General features: G+C 39.3%; 1 protein-coding gene across 2 annotated transcripts in view; it reads left to right on the top strand.

Moving 5' to 3' along the window:
* dpysl2b (dihydropyrimidinase like 2b) overlaps positions 1 to 16,660 on the top strand; it is a 45,312-nt gene extending 28,652 nt beyond the window's left edge. For both annotated transcript variants that reach the window (XM_022205539.2, XM_022205540.2), the window contains exons 6-14: positions 61 to 141; positions 412 to 480; positions 2,746 to 2,866; positions 3,081 to 3,237; positions 3,320 to 3,461; positions 4,094 to 4,264; positions 9,370 to 9,549; positions 9,877 to 10,042; positions 12,885 to 16,660. In XM_022205539.2, coding sequence (XP_022061231.1) covers positions 61 to 141; positions 412 to 480; positions 2,746 to 2,866; positions 3,081 to 3,237; positions 3,320 to 3,461; positions 4,094 to 4,264; positions 9,370 to 9,549; positions 9,877 to 10,042; positions 12,885 to 12,976 — 1,179 coding nt within the window. In that variant the 3' untranslated portion in view covers positions 12,977 to 16,660. The remainder of the gene's footprint in view (positions 1 to 60; positions 142 to 411; positions 481 to 2,745; positions 2,867 to 3,080; positions 3,238 to 3,319; positions 3,462 to 4,093; positions 4,265 to 9,369; positions 9,550 to 9,876; positions 10,043 to 12,884) is intronic.
* The last annotated feature ends 7,291 nt before the right edge of the window (positions 16,661 to 23,951 follow it).

Raw genomic sequence — 23,951 nt, 5'->3', positions numbered from 1 at the left:
AAATTTAAATCTGCATTAAAGAAAAAATCTTGACTGTCTGTGTCTTCAATTTTGCTGCAGGTATACGAGGTCTTCAGTGTGATCCGCGACCTCGGAGCCATCGCCCAGGTTCACGCCGAGAACGGGGACATCGTAGCCGAGGTACGACGCTTCAATCAGATGAGCAGATGTGATTTTCTGCCAGATTTTGCACTCCAAAAAGGCATTAAATGGAATTGAAAGCACTGAACTCTGAGTGTCTCAAGGTGTGACTCATCATCTCCTCCACCGTCATGATAAAATGTTTGGCTCCTAATGAAGAACAGATGAGGAGGAGCGTTCTCAGAGGACTCGGCCACGCTTAGTTCATGAGAAACATGCACGCACCTGCACATGATTTAATATTTTCCCACGGTGTTTGCGTGTTTCTAGGAGCAGCATAGGATCCTGGAGCAGGGAATCACCGGACCCGAAGGACATGTTCTGAGCCGTCCTGAGGAGGTGAGGCAGAAACTCAGCTCTGTGGATGCAAATCTAAATATTTGGTGAAATGTTGCTTAGATTTTGGGGCAGGTTTCGAGCTGTTTATGCAGAAGTTGCTGCTCTGTATCGAGATTACGTGATCTTTTCTGGCCTTCACAGCTGTCGTGGTCAAATTGCTCAACATTTAAATCTGCATACTTGCAACTAACATCCTCTTAACATTCACGTCTTCCATGACTTTTGCAAATATTCCTGCCCTTGACTCATTATAGATAAGAACACATCCTTCCGACATAAATCAGTGCTGTTACACAAGATGCAAATTACAGAATGAGGACAGCTGCTCTAAGAATGACTGTAAAATAGCTTTAAAAAGTTGTTTTTCTTCTTGAATTGTTCCTTCGTCTTCTTCTTGTAATTATTATCTAATTCCTAAGGGAAGGTAAAATAGCGATTTATCACAGCCCTAGGGGGAAGACAGAAAGAACGCAGCCATGGCAAAAGCTCTTCCTGCTCAAGTTAATCCAATCTTGATTGTAATCCGTGGTGTTATTTTTAATGATTTCTTTGAAAAGTTATGAACACCCTCAGGCAAAAGAGACAGAAAAAAGCACAAAATATGCCAAAAAGGCATTGCAATCCAAAAGGAATTATAAAACAGTTGGAGAATCCACACTGTTCTTTCTTCTTGGAACATTTTGTCATTTCAACAAGTCTCCTTGTAAGTGTTTTACCTTATTTTTTTTTGTTGCTATGATGGAGAAAAGTAAACAAATAAAACCAGTAACACACATAAAGGAATAGTTTATTGCTTTATAAAATAGACTTTTTATTGCCAAGAGTAAATGAGAGCATTGCCACAGCTGATTTCTGTCAGTTAAATATGAAGCTACGCATATTAGCAGGTAGCATTAGCATATCTAAAAGAGTAGAAACTGAGGAACTGAAACTTCTGAAACTGCTAAAGCTGCTAACTTAGCTTGATTAAAATATAATAAAATCATCCTGCCCACACTTTTTATACACTGGATTGTGTTTGGTTAAACTTGACAGAAAAACTAAGTGTAAAAATGGCACAGTGTAGTGTTTTGGTTTTTTTTGAGGTAGCTACTAGCCACAACTTTCAACTTTCTCCAGTCTTTGTGCCAAGGATACTGCTATACTTAACATACAGATGTGAAAGTGCTGTCAATCTTCTCATCTAATTCTAAAAAACAAAAATACATATTGACCAAAATGTCAAACTATTCAGTTTAAGAATAACTTTACTTTATTTCATTTCACTTAAGCCTCTTTTTTTTTATTTTTTTTATCCTGCCACATTTTTTGCTTTCAGTGGATTTATTTTTCATTGCAATATAAAGTCCTGCACATCTATGGAGACAGTAAAACCATAGTTGCGCCACAAGGCATAGATATTTAACTGTTTACATTTTTAAAAGCTCTAGAAAAATAAACAACTCTACACATCTATTCCAGATATTTATTTCACCACGCTGAATGCATCTTCCAACAACTTTCTCACAACTTGTTTGTCTGTATTCCACTTTTGAGCTATGACACGCTTATTGTATTGATGTTTTATTTCCTCTTCACCTCTCTAATTTGTTTTCATGCCTTACCCTCATTCTGCTTTGTGGAAACACTGCCTGCAGTTAACCTGAATACTCTTTGATTTACTGTCATGTGACTGTTGGTTTCAGCTAAGCCTGTCATGGATTCTTTTTTGAGGTTTGGCTTTTTACAGAATCTGATGCAAACAGTTTATTTTTGTTGAATTTTTAAATAAGATGTGTAGAATAAATTGATTTCAATGAAATCTCCCAATTTTAAGCTTAGGTTTGGTTCTTTTTAAAGACGTAACCATGTATTACATAGGATTTGTTCTAAACCTGTCAGAACGTTGAAAATTCTTCCCGTCTTTTAAATTTTCTTTGACAAATGGTGACAAATTCCTGCTGATTTTTTTAAAGGGATAAAATGACTTTTGAACCTGTCAGTTTGTTTTGGGGTTCAGAAGGTTAAATCTTGCTTTATGCAATTAGTGACTCTTTATCTTTATTTTAATCTTTTCTATAATTTCCAGCAAAGTCTGAGAGACCCTTAGCTTATAAGATAATGTGCTAAGAACACTGGAAATAATGCTGTTAAACAGAAGAATGATGGGAATGGAAATAAAGCAGGTCTTCTCAGTGAGGAGCGAAGAAGAAAAATGCTCAGACTGCTGTTTCGTCTGCACTTTTTTCCGTTCCATGTCTTAAAGAACCGTTGTTTGTTCTCCAGGTGGAGGCGGAGGCCGTAAACCGCTCAGTGACTGTAGCCAATCAGACCAACTGTCCTCTGTACGTCACCAAGGTGATGAGCAAGAGCGCTGCTGATGTCATCGCTCAGGCCAGGAAGAAAGGTGAGAAGCTGAAACAGAAAATCTCTCTCATGTGATCTACATCATCCATCATTTGAACCAGAGTCCAGTCTGCTAAAACCAAAATAAATATATATCCCATTTGTTAATGTCCACAATTAAGTACCACTGTTGTTGTAATAATGAAACTTCCATTAGGTGCAACTAAAACTCCAAAAACTTCCCACCTGATGTTTAAATGGTATCTCACTTTCAGGTACTGTGGTCTATGGAGAACCGATCACTGCCAGTCTGGGAACAGATGGTTCACACTATTGGAGCAAGAACTGGGCCAAAGCCGCCGCTTACGTCACCTCCCCTCCCCTCAGCCCCGACCCGACCACACCAGACTATCTCAACTCTCTGCTGTCCTGGTGAGATGACGATCCAGACGTTCACACTGAAGAATACGTCATGTTCTATCTATATTTTTTAACTCTTTAACTTCCTCCACAGTGGTGACCTGCAGGTGACAGGAAGTGCACACTGTCCCTTCAACACTGCACAGCGTGCTGTTGGCAAAGACGACTTCAGTTTGATCCCGGAAGGCGTCAACGGCACCGAGGAGAGGATGTCCATCATCTGGGACAAATGTGTGGTAGGTTTGTTTATTCTCCATCTACTTCAGACAAGAGACACATTTAAATAGTCTTATTTATGCAGTATTTTACTATCATCCAACCCAAAACTGACTGATGTGCACCAGTTATCCTGTTATATAATTTACACCTATTTGTCATCTGAAATGGAATATTACAGAACTATAACTGTAAGTCTTCATCTGAAAGGTGGCGTCTTCTCTTTCTTATTTTTTATGTCTACATTAAATGGGCCTCAACCAAGGTGGCTTTAACTTGTCCTGCAGCTTTGAGAAAACCCTTACAAATTATATATCTGTCATTATCTGTTGGCCTAAACTTCTAAAAAATGGAACAAGATTGTACCAAGGCTAAGGAAGGGAAGCACATGTATGTGGGCTTTTCAAAGTAAAAGCATCTAAGCACACTACACTATTAAAAAGTCTAAAATGTTACAAAAGGTTTAGTAGAGACTTTCTTCAGACATTTTTCAGATTTTATTTGTTGTTCTAAGATAGATATAGCTAATAAGCAAAACATAATAAATAAAGCAAATGTCATTTGTTGCAAAAATGCACAAATAGTAGGACTGAGTGAAGAGAGGACAGCAAATCCTGTACTTTTCTCACTCTCAGCTCTACGTTAATTTCAGGTGACGGGTAAAATGGACGAAAACCAGTTTGTGGCAGTGACCAGCACCAACGCCGCCAAGATCTTCAACTTGTACCCCAGAAAGGGTCGCATCGCCGTGGGGTCGGATGCCGATCTGGTGCTCTGGGACCCAGACCTGACGAAGATTATCTCGGCCAAGAGCCACAACTCGGTATGATCTTCTCATAAATACACAGCTAATGTACAAACAAATGTACAAACACCTAGATACAGTAACGGCTATGTAACGGCACTAAGGCCACTTGGTCACAAACAACAAAACACAGAATAGTATGGTCTGAAATAGGGTGTAAATACTGTATTTTACTAATTGTAACTAATTTCTCTTTATTCAATTTTATTTTAAGCTGATTGATACAAGGCACCACACAATAACTGGTACATGTGGTCAGTAGGGTATGAATGAATGAATAAATATATTTTATTTTAGTGTCATGCACCCATATAAGTGCCCAGCTCGTATGGGCTTATATGACACTAGTCATCAAACAGAGAAGATGGCATACGGTTAAATGAATCAATATAAACATCAGATTGTATACATAGTTTTCAGTCTCAAAGTCCATGCCTTCTCTATATAGCTTGCAACGGAAAATATTTCGTTTTCAAATAACCATTTTAACATTTCTCCCTCGGACATCCAAAACAGATCAGGATTAACATTCTGGATTTTTGCAAACAAAACAGTTCTCAAATTCATATACAAAGGACAATAAAACATAAAATGAAATTCATCTTCAACCAAAGACATATCACACACAATACATAGTCTTTTATCCTCGGGGATCCCTTTGTAACGACCTCCCTCAATCTGTAGAGGCAGCACTCCAGCTCTGAGTTGAGCACACAGAGACCTCTGTCCTCTTTTTAAGTAACAATTTACATAAGGCTCTACAGAAAAACAGTCCTTCAACTGAATGTACGTTCGTAATTTTGGTTTACGAAACAAATCAAAGTGCCACTTTTCTTTATAGATCTCAAACAATATCTTTCTCTGGTCTCGTAATTTACACTGCAAATTATTTTGAAACAAGGACTGCAAATTCATACTAACAAGGATTTCAAGGACACCCTTAGTCCAGGGATATTTATGAATTCTATCCCAATTGAATACCCTCTTGGTGAGCCTGTCCTCAGGTAAGCATACAAGGCAGTTCCAAAGTCTTAAGACTTCAATCCTCTGCTTCACCACACAAGGCTCCCAGCCCATGTCTCCCTCTATGGCTGCCCGAGGGGTAAATTTGTGAACTCCCAGAAAGTATCTTATAGCCCTTTGCTGAACAGTGTTATACTTGGTGTCCTCCCCCTATCCCCATACTCCTGCTGCATAAAACAGTATAGGAGTCCATGGAGTCAAACAGCTGAGTGAATGTAATAGAAGTCAGATCCGGGCAAGCTTTCAACTTATTAATTACAGCACCTAGGGCCCTCCCAGCAGAATCTGCTAGAGCTCTTTTGCCCATACAGTAACTCATATTTTCATGAAACACAAAACCCAGATACTTATACGTTACGGAATACAGCAACAGTGTTTGCCCAAAATGAAATTTATAGTCACTTTGAGGCACCAAAGGTTTTCTGAAATGAACTATTTGAGTTTTTTCTTGGTTAATAGCAAGTAAGTCTCCATTTTATACACCAGTCATTCATAATATTCAACATATTTTGTGACTTATTTTCTTCCTCTGCAATCAAAAGAATATCATCAGCATATGATAAAATACTGAGATTAAACGCCTCAATGTCTATTCCACAGTTAGCCCTCTTAATTTCCTGAGCCAAATCATTAACATAAAGAGCAAACAAAGTAGGAGAGAGGACATCTCCTTGTTTTACCCCAAATGGAGTAGGGAACCAGTCCGTTCTCAGATTGTTCACCTGCACACATGCTTCTGGTGCTTTATATAAGGCTTTGATTGAATTATAGAAAATACCATTAAATCCATTCTGGTCATCTACCAAAATATTATTTACGTAAATAAATTCACAGAGACGATTATTCAGAATAGAAGAAAATATTTTGTAAACCGTACTCAATAAACTTATGCCTCTATAATTCAAAGGAACTCTTGGGTCTGCTTGCGTTGACTTAGGAACAGGCTTGATGACCGATTTATACCAGACCGATGGAATGATGCCGCTGCTGAAACAATTCTTGAACAAGCTATGCAAAGTACTCAACAACTTAGAGCTTTTAAGGACCTCATTGGACAATCCATCAACTCCCACTGCTTTATATGACTTAGACTTATCAGTCATCATTTGCACCTCTTCCACAGTAATGTCTCTATTTAACAGATCATTAGTGCAGAACAATGATGGATAAATACTATTTTCAAGGGGGATTTTGATGCTACAAATATCGCTCACAAACTGGTCATCAAACTGGTTTGGACAGTTGCAGGCAAATAAGTCTCTATAATCTGAGGGTATGGCTGAGCTCAGGGTATGGCTGTATTTTTCACTGTTTTCCACTGAAGAAACCTATTAAGACAGGTACTAATAGCAGTAGTAAACTAGTAGATTTAGTTCAAATATCATCCTTTCCTGAGTTAATGCTAATGCTAATGCATTAAAGTTCAGTTCTGACATGATTTTCGGCACCTAACTCATCCCACAGCTTTAAGAAAACCCATACAGATCATAAATCAAGACATACAACTTGATCAGGAATGGTGTGCTTTTTCTTTTGTTAGCGATTCATCGTACGATTTTTACAAATTTCATTAAAAACTGCGTTAAAAATCCCCATCAAAATGAATGGGAACCGCCGGACAACTGCCAAAATCCAGCCATCGTTGGTGTAATTTACACTAGAAACTTCATTCAAAATTTAAACGTATCACAACACTTTCAGTAATGTCCTTCTAAATCCGTGTTTTGATTTCTTAGATGATTTCTTTGCATTTGCAGTTTCAGTTTTCAGAATTTTTGCAAAACTCTGAAGTTAGAGTAGACAATGTCACGTGTGACGTCACCCACTCTAAATTTTGACTAGATTTTTTTTTTTTAAAGTGTAGCTATACTCATCTCCTTCTCACAATTTCTACTCTACATGAACAATTTATACATAAGAATGTAGGTATTTTTGTCAGTGTGAGTCTCATTGCTGTTGGACTTGCAGTTCTTTCATAAATCCCCTCAGAGCTCAGAGTGCGCTGACCAAACCTCTCACTGACCTCCATTATATCTTATCTCTGGAATTTAATGTGAAATCAGAAATGGAAGGTCTCTCTAATCTGCCACTAAATGAGTATAATACACAACACAGGCATAAAAATACATAAGCTTGTTCAAAACAAGACTGTGCTTCACACAGTGAAAGGATTTTTTGGTATTACTTATAGTTTTTGAGTTGTGACTGTTTGTTTGTGGGGCTAATTCTTTGTCTGAACGTCTGCGCTGCTCTCTGAAAAAGGCAGGAATCACCATAGCAACTGGACTAATAAACATGAACTCTAAACATGGCTACCTCCATCAGCATCGTATAATGGTTTGGTGTGCATTGTCAGCAAAAGCTGCAGTCAAACTCAAAATTTCTTCAGTAATTTTTTTTTTTTTTTTTTTTTTGTCTGTTACTTTCACAGTTGTGTCATGCTGGCTTAAATTACCATACAGTCTGTTGGGTCCTTGGTGAAAAATGAGCAGCAGACATCTTGTTAACGCCTGAACGGATAATTTGGCATTTTGGGAAATACACTCAGAAGAGCCAAACATTCTTCTCCAAACAGTAAAATGTGTTCTGTGCTGCTCATTTTATAACTTTACACTTCCCACCTAAGAAGTATCTCATGATGTCCGATCTAATCTATTAAAGCAAGTTTCGCAGCTTGTTGCAGATGTAATTTTTCTATGTCCTGTTTATAATTGGTAGGGTGACCCTCATAACCTTTCAAGAACTGAAAGTGTCCTTGTTTTGTACCTTTTTAAAACAAAGTATGAAGAATAGTTCAGTGTATTCGGCTGATGACAGACAGAGAAACTTGTCCGTTGGTCCACTTTTCTGTTGTATTGGATGGTTGTGGCCGTCTGACTGCTGAACAGGGTGGAGGCCTCACACGGTGTCAAGGGAGTGATGTCATCCTCAAAATCTGCCAGAGAACTGGAACACATCGGTTCTGATTGCTCGCAGGCCGATCGCAGTGTGTCTGCATCTGTTTGTCAAAGAGACCGTCGCTGTTCTTGGAATCCGTCCGCTCGATCCCGTCATGTTCTTTGGTTTCCTTTTTTATTCCGCTTGGTCAGAAAAATGACGGACCAACATTCATGGGAGAAATTGCGCATGTGGAGTGTGTGTCATACAACTGGTGATCTCATTTCAGGCTCCTGCCAGATTGCCATGACCTCAGCCTCAGCTCCGGTAGCTTTTAGGAGAAAGCAGTCATAAGGCTTCCAAATTGGTCACACAGCAACCTCCAAACCCTCCCTGTCCACATACAAACAAACCAGCTACTTCTTGTTTTGGCTCTGATGCCTGATGCCATCATTTGCCCCCATTGAAACGATTAGCTTTGCTTTCTTTATCAGCATTAGGCCGAAGGGAACACTTTGAAAACTGTGCGAGTTAAATCAGCTAAGCTTCTTTCAACAAGTGCACTCTAATCCACACATTCTGGCAATTTTACATGGCGGCATCACGTGTGACTCCATCTCTGGAAGCATTTTTTTCTGAGATTGTTCATAAATCTGACCTGAAGGGGGGCATACAACATGTGCTGCAGGAGGTTACATCATCCTAATGATAGGGGAAAATCCGCTGGAGAAGATGAATCACCGTATCTCTGCTTTGAAGGTAGTTCTGTTGTGATTTAACGCGCTGGCACCGACGTTAGGAGGTACAAGCAGACGGAATAAAACATCTTAAGAACACAGCTGTCGGCTGTCAAATGAGAACTTCAAATCAAAAAGCAGAAAGTAAAAATCAGCAGACAGATGTATTTTTAAAAATGACACTTCTGCAGCACTATGCCATGAAATATTAAAATAGAAGTTTACACGTTTTCCTTTTTTAGGATAAGCAAGTCTTTGAAAATCATGAAGATTTGATGCAAATAAGATGCATCATTAATTCTATACATTCAGTTATGACTATAGGTTTACAAAATGCTTTTAATTTTGTAAACCAACCCATGGTGACTTATTTTAATCACTTTTTTATTATCATCAGTAGACCCCTTGTATGTGGGATCATGATGAAACACAAATATCCTCTTTGTTCCATTGTCTTCAATGTGTTTACTCTGGTATTCCTTCCAGACTGTGGAGTACAACATCTTTGAAGGCATAGAAGTTCGTGGTGGTCCTCTGGTGGTCATCAGTCAGGGGAAGATTGTCCTGGAGGAGGGAAACCTTCACGCCACTGAGGGTTCGGGACGCTATGTGGCCCGCAAACCTTTCCCTGACTACGTCTACAAGAGGATAAAGGCTCGCAGCAGGGTAATATAATCCTTTCTTTTGTGTTTTTAGCTGCTATTGGTATTGATTCTCTGTTAGGCAGCCACTTATCGGAGTACAAACATTGTTGTACACCCTGTCCATTTTCCAGGCTGTTAAAGGTCAGGTTTCAGTGCTGAAAGGCCACAAATCAGTTTGACTTACAAGTTGCTCCCCACATTCAGTTTTAATATTGATTGATGATTATTTTGCAGAAAACTTCAACGACAACCAGCCTCTTAGCCAAAAAGCGCCCACATCCTTCTTCAGTGATGCAATATTTCCTTGTTTTTCTTTCACTGTCTTCATGTCTTTTTTCCCACAATGCAGTTGGCTGAGCTGAGGGGTGTTCCCAGGGGACTGTACGACGGTCCAGTCTGTGAGGTTTCGGTCACCCCTAAAACCATGACTCCTGCCTCCTCGGCTAAAACTTCGCCTGCCAAGCAGCCCAACCAGCCGGTCCGCAACCTGCACCAGTCTGGATTCAGCCTATCTGGTCAGTCTTACAAACACCGGTCCATAATCAATGTTTTGTTGTTTCTACACTTTTTTTGTACTTGATGTTTTAGTTTTTCTCCAGATTCAAACAAACTCATTAAGTCTGCCAATACAAAAGCACTTAAGCACACTTGTTACTATTCTTTTAGATTCTTCAGCCACTATTTTTGGCATGTAACTCTTCCCACATCCCTGAAAACCCTTTACAAATTACAGTATATATGAAATGTGCAGCTTGATTGAGAATGGTGTGCTGTGACATTTGATAGCGATTCATCGTGCAGTTTTTGCAAAATTCGTGAAAAATAGCATTAAATATCCCCATTAAAATGAATGGTAAGTCGATTAGGCAACTGCCGTAACTCGGCCGTCTTTGGAACCACGTGGCTTTGGCATATTTTACACTAGAAGCTTCATTCAAAGCTTAAACCAGTCACATGACTGTAGATGTTATTCATTTAAATGTGTGTGTTTGATATCTTTTATGGTTTTTACGCCATCATAGTTTTATTTTTAGGAAGTCAACAGGATTCTGTGAAGCATGCTTCACTTTCACAGCAAAAGCTCAGAGAAATTAAAAGGAATTGATTATGGATTTGTGAAAAATATTGACTTTTCAAAATAAAATGTACTTAAATTGTAGCAGTGCATGTCAACAGGCAGAAGCTGCATTGCATCTTGTAACTAGAAAATATCTTAATTTCTGAGTCACTACTAGTGTGCAGCTTCTTAAAGAGCCATATTATTCTGTTTGAGTTGTCTCCTTTCTTTTAGGGTGTTGCAGCTTTTTGTGCACATTAAATGTCTCCAAATTTACAGAGTGAAAAAAACACAGCTTCTTGCTTTTTGAAATGCCTCATTTGTTGTCCAGATTTTGATGTCACCATGTAACATATTTGTATAATTCCTGCATAGTGGCTAGCTTGCTACGATTTTAAGAAAAGAAGGAGCAGCTTCCTCAGAGATACATCCCAGTATTTATAGATAAACATGCTCTTGTAGCATATAAAATGAAATAATAAGCCTGTGATTGTGTATCATATGGGCTCTTTAATGCCTGTAGACTAGAATTCATCATCTTTAAATTTCATACCAGATTGGCATTCATGAATTTTTTCTTTGTCAAATTTTGCACCAGATTCAGTCCACTTGAGCAGATTTCTACAAACAGCTGCCTTCTTTCATAACACAGTAGAATGAAAGTCATGCAGAGTTCACACAGAGTTCAGCTCAATAACCACAGACACATTAACCAGACATCCCAGTGAAAGGCGCATACTTTTATCTTTCCTCCGTACTCCTTACTGCTCCCGTGTTGTGCAGCCACCTTCATGCAAATATTAGGGACAGTTTGACCAGCTCAGTCACGGATTTAACAATGAAATGAGGTGCAGCATGAAAAGAATGCTTTTTCAAGAGGATTACATTGCCAGGGAAATTAGCTGAGTGAGCTGTACTGCTTGCAAGTTAATCTGTGTAGTGAACTTAGTTGTTATTTCGCCATTTGAACAGTGTAAACACAGCCAGTGGGGATTTGATAGGCTCCCTTATTTAAGGAAATGTAGGGAAACTTCTGCAATAACCCTTTGAATGTTTTCTGGCAATATACAGATACCCTAGAGTTTGAGAATTAAACTAGACATGCTTAAAACATTATGATTTTATTCCAAGACCACAGAATGGTTAGATCATGTCACACATTTAAAACAAACCGTGTTGACCAAAGTGCTGTACATGTTAACAGTCAGCCAGCAAGAAAAATAAGTGCAAAAAGCGATCGATTTGTAAAAGGGAATAAAATGGTATAAAATGTTAGGCAAAACTGAAGTTTTACATTAAAATATCAACATTTATGTTGCAATACATACGAAACACCAAAAATTAGGACATTTCAAGTTTCAGATTTAAGAAATATAAAATGCTAAAAAAAAAAATAAAGAACCATTAAACCGTTTATAGCATGTACATTTCGAGATTTTTCTTAAAAATTCGCAATGTAAGAAGAAATTTTTTTGCAAGAGGAAGGCTAATCTAAAGCTTTGGAGCTGCTAGAGCACAGTCTCGATAAGTACAGAAGTACTACTTTCCATATTTAACATAAAATTTCCAAGATTAAAATAAATATAAAATGCTCATTAAAAAAGGACCATTAGGCCACTGAAAACATGTACATTCTGGGGCTTTTCTTAAAAATGTCAGGCTAAGGCTAAATTAAAGTTTTGAAGCTGCAAGAGCAAAGTCTTGATTGATACAGGAGTGGGGCTTTCCATTTTTAAGATAAAATTTGGGATTTGGGAGTCACTGAAAGCATTCATATCTTGAAATCTTTCTTAAAAATCTCAATGTCAGAAGAGCTTTTGTTGCAAAAGGAAGGCTAATTCAAAGTTTTGGAGCTGCTACAGCGAAGTCTCAATCAAGAAGCGAGTCATTCTTTCTATATTTAAGATAAAATTTTCAAATTTAAGATTAGATAAATTTAAAATGCTGAAAAATATGACGATTAAGCCAATTTAAAACATTCATATCTGGAGATTTTTCTTATAAAGGTCAAGGGAAGAAGAACTTTTTTTGCAAGAGGAAAACTAATTGAAGTCTAGATCAATACAGCAGTAGTACCTTCCTTCTTTTTTTTTGTGCTTCATTATCATGTTACACTTGAATTATTTGCAGCAACTTTATTCAGACCTCAATTTGCCAGAACTGAACTGCAGATATTCTCTTTGCCACTTTCTGATCCAACAAAGACCAATGACATTACCCTTTAAACTTGTAATGTCAGCTGTTCTCAGTGTTTAAAGACGACCTCGATGAGCCAACTTTATTTCCATTTGACCGCACAGGTGCTCAGATCGACGACAACGTTCCTCGCCGGAACACCCAGCGCATCGTGGCGCCTCCAGGCGGCCGGGCCAACATCACCAGCCTGGGTTAGAGCTCCGTTCTCGGCTGCTGAGGAGGAGATGGAGATCTGTGGACGGATGGACGGCCGACGGGAGCTGCAGGGATCAAGAAACCAAAACTGGGGAGACGAACCCAGTCACAGCACCTGAGCGGGTCGTCTGTCAGCCTCCATCTTTCACGTCCTCCTTCGCTGTTTTTCACCCACTTTCCCCTAAAACCTGATCCTAGAGGACACAGTTAGAAACAACAACAACAAAAAGGTCTGCCTCATATGATGACAAAAAAAGCAAAAACAAAAAAAAAAGTAACACTCCTTATTTGAGCACTTTTGACGGCATTATTTTGTTTTTTTATACTGTACTTTCTCCCTGCCATGTATCCTTTGGATGTTTTGCTTTGCTGTTGTTTTCACTGAGGGGTCAAGTGAATCAATACAGTTAAGAAAAGAAGATCAAGTTCATGCAGGATGTCTGTTGTATTCTCCATTCTTTCTTTTTACATTTCGGGAGCAGTTGATATGGAGTATGGGTACCAAACTAGTATGATTCTCCTGTTTTGTTCATTCTGTCAAATAAGCCAAACGATTTAATACTTCCTTCAAGCTGATCTTTGATTTGTGTTATGTTGCTTTCCTCTCTGGTGGATCTGTCACTCACCGCATCCATCGATATTTAATCGATTATTCGCCACAAGGACGGCCTTAAGGTTGGAGAAATTGAACACAGTTGCAGCTTCGTGAAGGCACATTCATTGTGAGTCGGCTGGAGAGTCAAGAAGGAGCTTTGGCAGGTAGAAAATAGAGCTTTAGATCGCCGTTAAGTGGTAGAATAAGAGGAAGAGAGGAAAAAGAAAGTTGTAGTGTCACTTCAGCCTTTCCTTGCCTTACTGTCTCTTAACGCCGTCCTCTTAGAGAAGCGTGGGGAAGGCGATTTCCACAACGCAGCTACACATTTTCCGCTTTCTTTGCATTCCTGTGAATCACAAAAAGGTCCAAATTTGTGATGCCGAGAGCATCCGTCCATCACCGACCAGTGCATTTACGTACAGAATGTCTTTCTCCTCCTTCTCCTAAATGTGACTGTTTTCTACTCATCACAATCCCTCTTTTCCTTTCTACTCTTTACGTGCCTGAACCCACAGAAGTTGTACTGATAGTTTGATTATGTTTTGTTGTTTTTTTGTTCGAGGTAAGTGAAGGATGTAAGATATAAAAAAAAGAAAAACACTAGAAAAAAGAAAAATGTAAAATAGCCAGGATTAACCGATTCAAAGGTGCCAGATTTTGCGCTTTCGTAGGGCCTATCCTGCCGATAGAGCCCCTCTGTAAAGACGAAAAATGCTCGATATCTTGAAATGTTCTAATGTTTTAGAGTTTCTAAACTTGTTGTCAAACTGCTTTTTAGTGTCATTCTGTAACTAGGTGCCTAAGGGCTGAGCACTATTGATTTTACGCTTGAAAGTAGACATGAGCTAATGTACTTCTGACTAGTGTGCAGTGTTGATGTGCGAGGGATGGGACACGCACAGCAGGCTCAATGCTTACGGTTGTGGACGCTCTTGTTTCTTTCTTTTCTTTTCTTTTTTTTTGTTGTTGCATAATCTGGTTTCCATTAAGCCAAGACGAGCCGATTACCTTCAAGGTGTTGGCCATCAGTTACCATCGTTCTTCCCCAGTACACTATGGACACAACCAGGGACCAGTTATATAAAAGTAGATTATCATTCAAATTCTTAGAGTAATAATCCATTAACGCCATTTTATCCCCCCAAAAAGTTGGCTTCAAAGTTAGTCTTTTTTATGCAGCTGGCCCCTCACTCAAATACATACCTACTTTTCCAGACCGCTTTGAAATCTAACATAAATTCTGCTCTTTTCATCGTCAACAAGGTGATAATTCAACTTTATGTTTAACACTGGGGTCGTAGCAGTTAGTCGTGCTCATGCACTAGACCGCATTACATTTAAAAGTGTTCCTAATATACTGATTGTGGATGAAATATTAAGAATGTATTTAATTATAATGCACACCCACCACCTATTATGACAAGAACAGCACTATTAATAGGCATTTTAGTATTCTAGATCAAAAAACTAGCCAAAAAAAAGCAAAAATTCAGCCAAAATGGCTGCCTAATTAGCAAGTCTTAGCTTGTTTTGGTAAAGAAAAAGCAGCATGCCATGAAGTCAGCCACAAATTAGAAAGTATGCAGACTACATAGAGTAAACAGTGCAAACTTTTTAGAGATAAGAGCAGGCAGAAATCTTAATTAATGCAATGCCTCCATGTATATTGCATAAATTGGGGTATATTACAGCTGATAAAAGCACATCAGGCTGCCGTGAATGTAAATATAAAGCGGAATTATCACCTTTATGACAACAAATTCTGAAAATGTGGAATTTATGGTGGCATTAGGTTTGATTAGAGACACACAAACTGCTTCCCAGCCTCATAGTTTCAGGCTTCTTCTCCCTCTGAGGGAACCAGAAGCCTGTAGAAGGCGAAGTCTGTCAGCGTTGCGAATGGTTAATGTATTTAAAGAATCCCAGATGCCGTGGAGAAGGGGGGAGGATGTAACAAATGCACATCTCTGATGCATTCGAAGATGACATGAGATATGAATGGGGGGGATCACTTTACAGATCACCCAACAAGGGTTTTTTTTCTGTCAGTCAGGAGTGGTGCTTCACCATTTGCCTGCACTGGAGTTCACTCACTGAAGTTTCCTGTTTATTTATTCCTTCATCTACTCAATCCTGTTGCTGCTTGTTTTTTTTTTTTTTTAAATTCATTTATTATTGCTGCTAAACTAAACCTGCACTCGGCGTAGAAGAAAGTGAAATCTACTAACACAGTTTGGCAGCAACAGTTTACTTCCCCTCCCTCCCCCTATACTTCCCTCCCGCCCCGGGGCCCTTTTGGTTGTTTCTGTCCGTTGCTGTGGCGACAGACCCCTCCACTCTCCCGAGGGTTCTGCTTTTTTTGTTTGTCATGGCAACGCTTGTCAGATCCGAGGTTGCCGTTAGCAACCCATCCCCGACCCGGTGCTATTAGCACAGCTTTTGTCTGCGCACACACTCACACAGCAGGTTTTTTTAATTATTCTATTACGGCACTGTAGCATTTCTGCATAATCCAGAATCCCATAGCTCCCGAAAACAATCTGTTGGGAGTTAAAAAAAAAAAAAAAAAAGTGCACTGCAGACTACAGCAGAAACAAATTCACTTGGGTGTTAAACGCCAGCTGTCAGACCTGGCAAACCCTCGCCGTGTCCCATGCCTCCTCAGTTCACACACAGACACTAAAAAACACACGCTTATACTCCTTTAACGCTCTGTCAGCTTGGATGCTTTTTCTATGCCATATTATGCTAATGATATATGAGTGATATGTATAACGTGCTGCAGACTGAGAGGAGCTTCCTGATGCTGTTGAAACACCTTCTCCCCCGCCCTCGTCCGTCGCCCCTCTGTAAGCCTCCCCCCTCACCCTCACCTCCCGCCTCACCCCTCTTCTTCTTTGTGAAAGTGAAACCGTGTGATGGTATTTTGTCTTTGGTGGCTGTGGGGTTTTTTTCTGGGATGCTGCTTGCTCACTACGGATCCCAACGGATGGTGATGTAAAATGAAAAAAGAGAAAAGAAAAAAAGAAACAAACAAGGACTTCAAAGAATTAAACACAAAAAAAGAGGAAATAAAAGGAGTCAAATCTCTGTTTCTTTTGTGTTCGACCTTCATATGTGATGATAAAGGCTTACTGCAAGCCATGAGATAAAAGGAAACACAACCCACAAAATGATTAAAACCTCAGTGTTAGCTCCAAGACATCCAGTTTGAATCACTTATTTGAGGAAATATAAAGAGTTTAGAGCTAATAAATGCTGCACATGTGCACAAATCTTCAACAGAGAACCTGTAACGGACCAAATAGTTAAAATTTGTTACCAAAACGTCATTTCTAGTTGCAGTATCGCACTGTTTACCACTAGTCATCCTTAGGAGGCCTTAAAACAGGCTTGATGTTGCTCCAACACCTCTTCTGAAAGATCACAAGGCAATAAAGACAGTAAGCAGTCGCTCCTGCTGCCTCCATTCTTTTAAAAACTCTGTTTCTTTTGTGTTCAACCTTCATGTTTGATGTTAAAGCTGCTGTCCGGAGTTTCCGTTTGTTTTCAATTTATGTATCATTTTTTAACAAAGCTTAAATGTGTTAGTCTAGTTCGATACTATAATATAAAGTTAGTATAACGCGATATGAAAATTTATTCCTGAGCTCCGCCTTCCTCTCATAGACCCCCATGTTATTCCAAAAAGCGCCGGTCGCTGCCGACCAATCAAGTTCGAGCTTCAGCTTTGTCATGCTGTCAATCAACGGTTACGCGCACAGCAAGCAAGCCCATGCAGAGGTGGGCGAGCTACGCACGACGCAACCGCGCGCACATTTGTTTTGCTTGTGGAGGAGAGAGCATCAGGGATCAGCAACTTCCAGAAAAGTTACCAATCCCACGGCTTGTCAGGCCAAGAGACTGCAGGACGTTTTTTGGCTCGGGGTGCTCGCGTCGCTCCCCGACCACGGCCTCCATAGCCCAGCTGACGGCTTCGTTTAGATGCCCGACCTCTGGAGGAAGATGTTGGGGCGTCTGGGACATACTCTTCGTCAGAGGAGTCATGCAATTCTGAACTCTAGATAGAAATAAATAAACAATCTAACACATATACACGCGTAAATGCACTAAGTTTGATAAACAACGTCATCGAGAGGGATACACGAGTGTAATCACATATTGAAACTTTACTCGTTAGTCCGAGCAGATTCATGTTATTTTGGTATTAGGACAAGTTAGACTCAATACAGCATTCTAACGTAATTCCTTTATTATTTACTAAATGTACTAAATGCAGAAGAGGGGAAAACAGCAAAACAGGCAAGATGCTGCAGCACTCCGGGCACTTCTCTCATGTACTCCGCGCGTGCACAAATAAAGGGGCGAAATCAGAGGGAGGGAGGGTGGGACCAGCAGCGTTTTGGGAGACGCTGCGATTCAAACTCCGGACAGCAGCTTTAAAGGCTTCCTGCAAGTCATGAGATAAAAGGAAACAAGACTCGCAAGATGATTAAAACCTCAGTCTTTGCTCCAATATATCTAGTGTTGAATCACTTATTTGAGGAAATATAGCGAGTTTAGAGCTTATAAATGCTTTAACAAAAGCTTGTAGCAGACCAGATAATATTTTGCACCAAAATATCATTTCCAGTTGCAGTATCTCACCATTTATCACTAGTCATCATTCTGAGGCTTTAAAACTGGCTCATTGTGCCGATTGACCACATTTAAAAACATAAATGACCATTAACACCTTCTCTGAAAGGTCACAAGGCAATAAAGACAGTAAGCAGCACTCCCACCATGTCCATTCTTTTCAGTGTAGACACAATGGCATAGCAATGGAGCGACTGTTTCAAGCAGTTTGTCGTGTAACCGTAGCAACCACAGGAACTGCTGATTCGTGTGGTGATTTTTACTGTATCTGAAGTCTCTGTATTATACCGATTCACCGGCAGAGAGCAAATATATTAATGCGGAAAGATAATCTGAGCAACATCGGCTTCTATCCGATCATGTGGTCTGGCAGAATAAGAAATGTGATCCTACAACAAGGTCAATCCATCTTAATTTCAGAAATTTTTAGAACAATTTCTGCTTCACCATCTGTGATTTACCTGATTTAATCTTTTAGAACATGAAATATGGATATTCATTGAGATATTTCTGAAATTTTGACTTAATACATGAAATATTTTGAGACAATTTTTAAAAAATGTAACCCACTTTAGGGCATGTTTTTTTTCACTTATTTGGGTGATATTTGGAGAACTTTTCTGAAACATTTGTTTTTGCAGCACAACTGAGCTAACAGGCAGTTATGAAAGTTTGATGAAAATAATTTCTTGTCATTTTTGTGACCAAGAATTTCATATTATAAACTATTCATTATCTTTTGAAGTTCAGAAGATATCACTAGTTGACTTCTGCATTAACATTTTTTGTTAATGTACTCAAACATGAGACTTTTCAGGATGGCTTCAATGTTTTGTTCATACTTGAACTCATTCAGATGCAGTTTATTTGATCTATTTGCCCAATATTGCAGATTTTGGATCAACGACATGATGAGAAATATCAGTGAAATTTTCTGGTTTTTGTCTTGAATAGTTTCTGAGATACTGTTGTTCAAACTGCCTCAAATTTCAATACACACAAAAAACACACTGAAAATTGGCTGTAATGTCAATTTTTAAGACATTTTCTCAGAAAGTTCTTGACATTTCACATCAATTTCACAGACACCATTTTAAATATCCCCAGTTTATGGTTAAAAAGTTTCAAGTAAGTTAGAGATGGTCAAGCAGAAGGAACCTGATGATTTGAGATGGTATAAAAAATATTGTTATTGTGCACTATAGTGTCCCATCCATCCATCCATCCATCCATCCATCCATCCATCCATCCATCCATCCATCCATCCATTCATCCATTCATCCATCACTGAGTTGACACAGTAATGCAGTCATCCATGCATGCTTACACTCACACCGCCTGACATTTCACAATCAATAATTCACCTACATTGCAGGTCTTTGGGCTGATGGAGGCAGAAAAACCCACACAGGCACAAGGAGAACGTTCAAACTCCACCAACCAACGAGTTCAAACCCACAACCTTCTTGCTGTGAGGCAACATTCTCACCACTTCCCTGCAGATGTTGCTGTGCTTTTGAAGCGTCTTCTCTTTAAAGCAATTCTTGATGAGTGAAGGATGAAAACCTGACACACCTGGCAAGTCGTTGTCTAACACATTTTGCTGTCAGACAGGGAGTTTAAGTCAAATCATCCTCCGACAGGCAACTGAAGATAAGGAGCAGAGCTGCGGTGTCACCAGATGATTGAATCTTTTGAAGATATTGAATCAGCACTGCTGCCTCACGGGGAGAAAGTCTCGTCTTTAACCCCATTTAAGACGTTTCTGTGCAGCCTGCGTGTTTGTGTTCCCTTCCACCGTTGAAAATATGCAGGTTGGGCGACCTGGAAAGGCTAAATTGCACTTTGGTGTGAATGTATTGAAGTCTGCTTGCTCAATAAAAGCCCAGCATAGGCCACTTTTCCTGCTCAGTGCATGCTCACACAGTTTTCCTGCATGGGATAAAATCAGCTTGAGACATGCTTTGTTAACCAATCCTGGAAGGAAAAGGAACATTTAATCCATTTAACCTCCATTTATGTTGCAGCAGAGTTAAAAAAAAAAAAATCACACAAATTCCTTTCTCAGCACACAGTCAACACAGTAAATCACCACGAGGAGCACTGTATTAAATATTCCTACACTAGGTGGCAGTGCTGTCATCTTCTTCACACTCTTCTCCTCCCTCACTCTGTCACAGTATGATGGGATTTCCTTTTTTTCCAGTAGGTGAGTGCAAAAGATTCTTCTGCTGCTCTTATTGTAAAACCTCTCATGTTGATGCACCAACTTCTTAATAATAAAATCACACCTTCCGATTGGCACAAAACCAGTGATCCAATCAAAATGTGGCAGCAGTCAACAATCAACCTGTTCTCAGGAGCATTAAAGTGAAAATCCGTCATTTCCTGTAACATAAAAGCCTTGCTTGACTTCAGAGGTACTTTCATGTGCTCTCTGCAGAGGCACATGAAAGTATGTGGGGAAAGATGCCAAAAATACACTCTAAACGAGCGAGCTGTTTGAGATTTAAATGAACGTGCTCCACAAGGATTTTTCCTCTCTAGGTTCAATCCTTGCCTACATTTAAAAGCAGAGTCAAACTCGAGCTCACCTGAATTTTCATGAACTTCATTCTCCAGTGGAACGATTTGATTATGATGTTGATTGTCTGTGTTTTCTGCCCACAGCTGTAAATATTCAGGTTTGAAAGTAAATAAGGTTTATTATCTGCAGCTCTTGTACACAGAAATGTTCTACAGAGTCCTCTAGTGGCCACTTAATGTAAAGTGTCTCTATTATCAAACAATTTATCCATCCAACTCCTGCTGGGCGACAGAACATGTACAGTATATCACAGGACCGACACATACAGAGACATCAAATTTTCTGCAGTTATGAATATATAGTGCCTAAAAAAGTATTCAAACCCTTTGAAAGCTTTGTCCTTTGATTGCTTCTAAAAATTGAATCATGGCCAATTTAATTTGGCTTTTTTTTTACAGGAATCTATGGGAAAAAAACTCTTTCATGTCAAAGTGAAAGCAGATTTCTACACGGTAATGTCAAGTAGTTAAATGTGTAAAACAAGTGGTTGGGTTAGTGTAGAATACAATTAAATAGAAATACTTAACTGATCCCCAAAGGGAAATTCAGAAAAGGTAGAGTGAACATCATCACAATAGACAAATATGAATATAATATATTGAAAAATATACTGAGGTTCAAAATGCACAATGAAGTGTAAAATATACTACAAACAATTATAAAAACAGTACTAAACTTTAAAATGCATCATAAAGTGTCAAATACTGATAACAAAAGTGCATAGTGAATAATATCTTTAAAGTGACTTCTCTAATTTTAACACAGAAGCAGCCAACTGGTCCTAGAAGTTACATAATTAGCAAAATAAAGATCAATTGAGTGGAGTGAATGTGTCTAATGTGATTGTAATATAAAAACACTTGTATCTGGAAGGTCCAGTCACTGGTGAATCAGTACTTCTGGATGTAACTACACCATGAAGACTAAAGAACACGTGTAAATCTGTCTTGAGCAGGTTGTCGTCAAAAGCAGCAAATAGAGACTAGTGAGGCAGGTCACCAAGACACCTATGACACTTCTGAAGGAGTTCCAAGCTAGTATTATGGTGGGGATGGTGTGTTTGTAATGATGGGTGGTAACATAGTATCTGATAGCCAAAAAGCTTAATTTTGGTCTCAACACGCCAAAGAACCTTCTTTAAGTTAGCCATAGAGTCTCCCAGATGGCTTCTGATGAACTCAGGCCTTCCACGACCTCCTGCCAATAAGTATTCACACATCGTGATGCTGCCACCACCATGCTTCAAAGTGAGGATGGTTTATCGAGAGCCAAGTCTGATCTGTCGCTTCAGACCAAGGAATCTTCTTCTAGGTGACTTCAGAATCTCTCACGTGGTTTCTGGTGAACTTGAGATTTAAAATGAGCTTTTTCAACCATGTCTTTCTTATTGACACTTTGCTGTGAAGTTTTGACTGATGAAGAACAGTTGTATCTAAAGTGTCTCTAATCTCCTTTGCTACAGCTTGTAACTCCTTGAGAGGAATCATAGGTGTCTTGGTGGCCTCCATCACTTGTCTCTTTCTTGTGCAGTCACTTAGCTTTTGAGGATGAGAGATTTATACATGTGCTTAAGTTCATAAGACACAAAACAAGCAAGATGCATTGTTACGGAGATAAAAATGTGTTTCCTGAATTCAACTTGCTACTGTCAGCTCAATTTTTCATTTTTATCATTTGTCATCCTTCTGAACAGAGACAACATCAGCTTAAGGCATAAGTTTGCTTCAGTCGAACTGGGTTTATGTGTTGTTTGACTGTATCTCAAGCGAAAGTGAGCATTAACACCTTGACATCATACATATTTCTTATATATTTGTACGACTTTAAGCTTCCTGAATTTGCTACACTTACTGTCTATAGACTTCCAACATTTGCTTTCTTAAAATCTTTTTATCTTTTTTGAAATATTCCCTATTTATGTGAAAACCTGCTCGGCAGCAAAACTGTTTCTTGGCTGTCAATGACATCCATGTTTGGTGAGTTTGGCAGGTTGGTCGACTGCTGCTTTTATGAATGCATATGGACTCTTTCTGCCCTTAAACGTTATTATGGTGCAGCATTTTTGAGCAACTTGTTGTGCCACTGTATCATCCGCAAAAACTGCTGCGAGGGAAAGGACTTTGCTGAGTTTGCTGCCTCTGAGGTATTATGCCTTTTGACCAGCAGGGAGCAAAGTGGACAGGAGTATAGAAAAGGCAAAAACTCGCCAGAATTTGAAAAATATACAGCCCTCTTTTTGCAGCTTTTCCCATTCCATCCTAAGTTCCTCCCACCAGATAAATACGAGCATGTGCTTCAAATACGGAAACATCATTTGTGGTTTCACCCAGGATTTAAAACCTATTTTCCCAAATCAAAGGCCTTTGTCTGACCCACTGCATCATCTCATCCCATTGCTACTGTGGACTTGCTGTTTTTTACTCTCTCATGTGCTGTTAGTTGTGTTTAATAAGTGGGATGTTACTGACTGGACAAGTGAAGTGACCTTTTCAAGCTCCTGAGTCCCATCAGTGTCTTGTCAATAAAACTTTTTTTGATTCTGATTGGTCCACATGTTCAAATTTTTCTATACCTTCATTGAGGAAGGTCACATGGTAAATGGTCTGTATTTATATAGCGCTTTACTATACCTGCAAGGTGCCCAAAGCGCTTTACATAATACGTCACATTCACCCATTCACACAGTGATGGCGGAAGCCACCTCGACATCAGCACGAGGGGCCGAGGATCGAACGGGCAACCCTTCGGTTACAAGACGACCACTCTACCCACTGAGCCATGCCGCCCCAGTTACTCCTCAACAGCATGCATGATCATAACTCTGAAAATGGCGCAAATGGAATTTCAGATTGGGAAACAGATGTCAGACGGTGCAGGTTGAGTGAGGTAGTTCCAGGTTGAGTGCAACAGTTCAAAGCTACGTTTGGTTGCTTCTGCCACTTGATGATGTGTGGACAGATGCAACAAGCTCAAAACGTTGATGGCTTCTTTCACTTGTCTCAACTTTGATCCATAACAGTCTCCATTAATGATTTCACCTTTGTGCAAGAACCCAAATTCCAGAAACCATAACAAATGTCCATTTTTGGGAGCTGTTCTGCCGTGAATAGGTTTCAAAGAGACATGGAATTAATTGTTAAAATGTATTTATACGCT

The sequence above is a fragment of the Acanthochromis polyacanthus genome, chromosome 18 (assembly GCF_021347895.1).
Source record: "Acanthochromis polyacanthus isolate Apoly-LR-REF ecotype Palm Island chromosome 18, KAUST_Apoly_ChrSc, whole genome shotgun sequence".
Taxonomy (NCBI): domain Eukaryota; kingdom Metazoa; phylum Chordata; class Actinopteri; family Pomacentridae; genus Acanthochromis; species Acanthochromis polyacanthus.
Note: the sequence above shows the minus strand (reverse complement) of the source record. Positions and strands in the feature narration are given on the sequence as shown.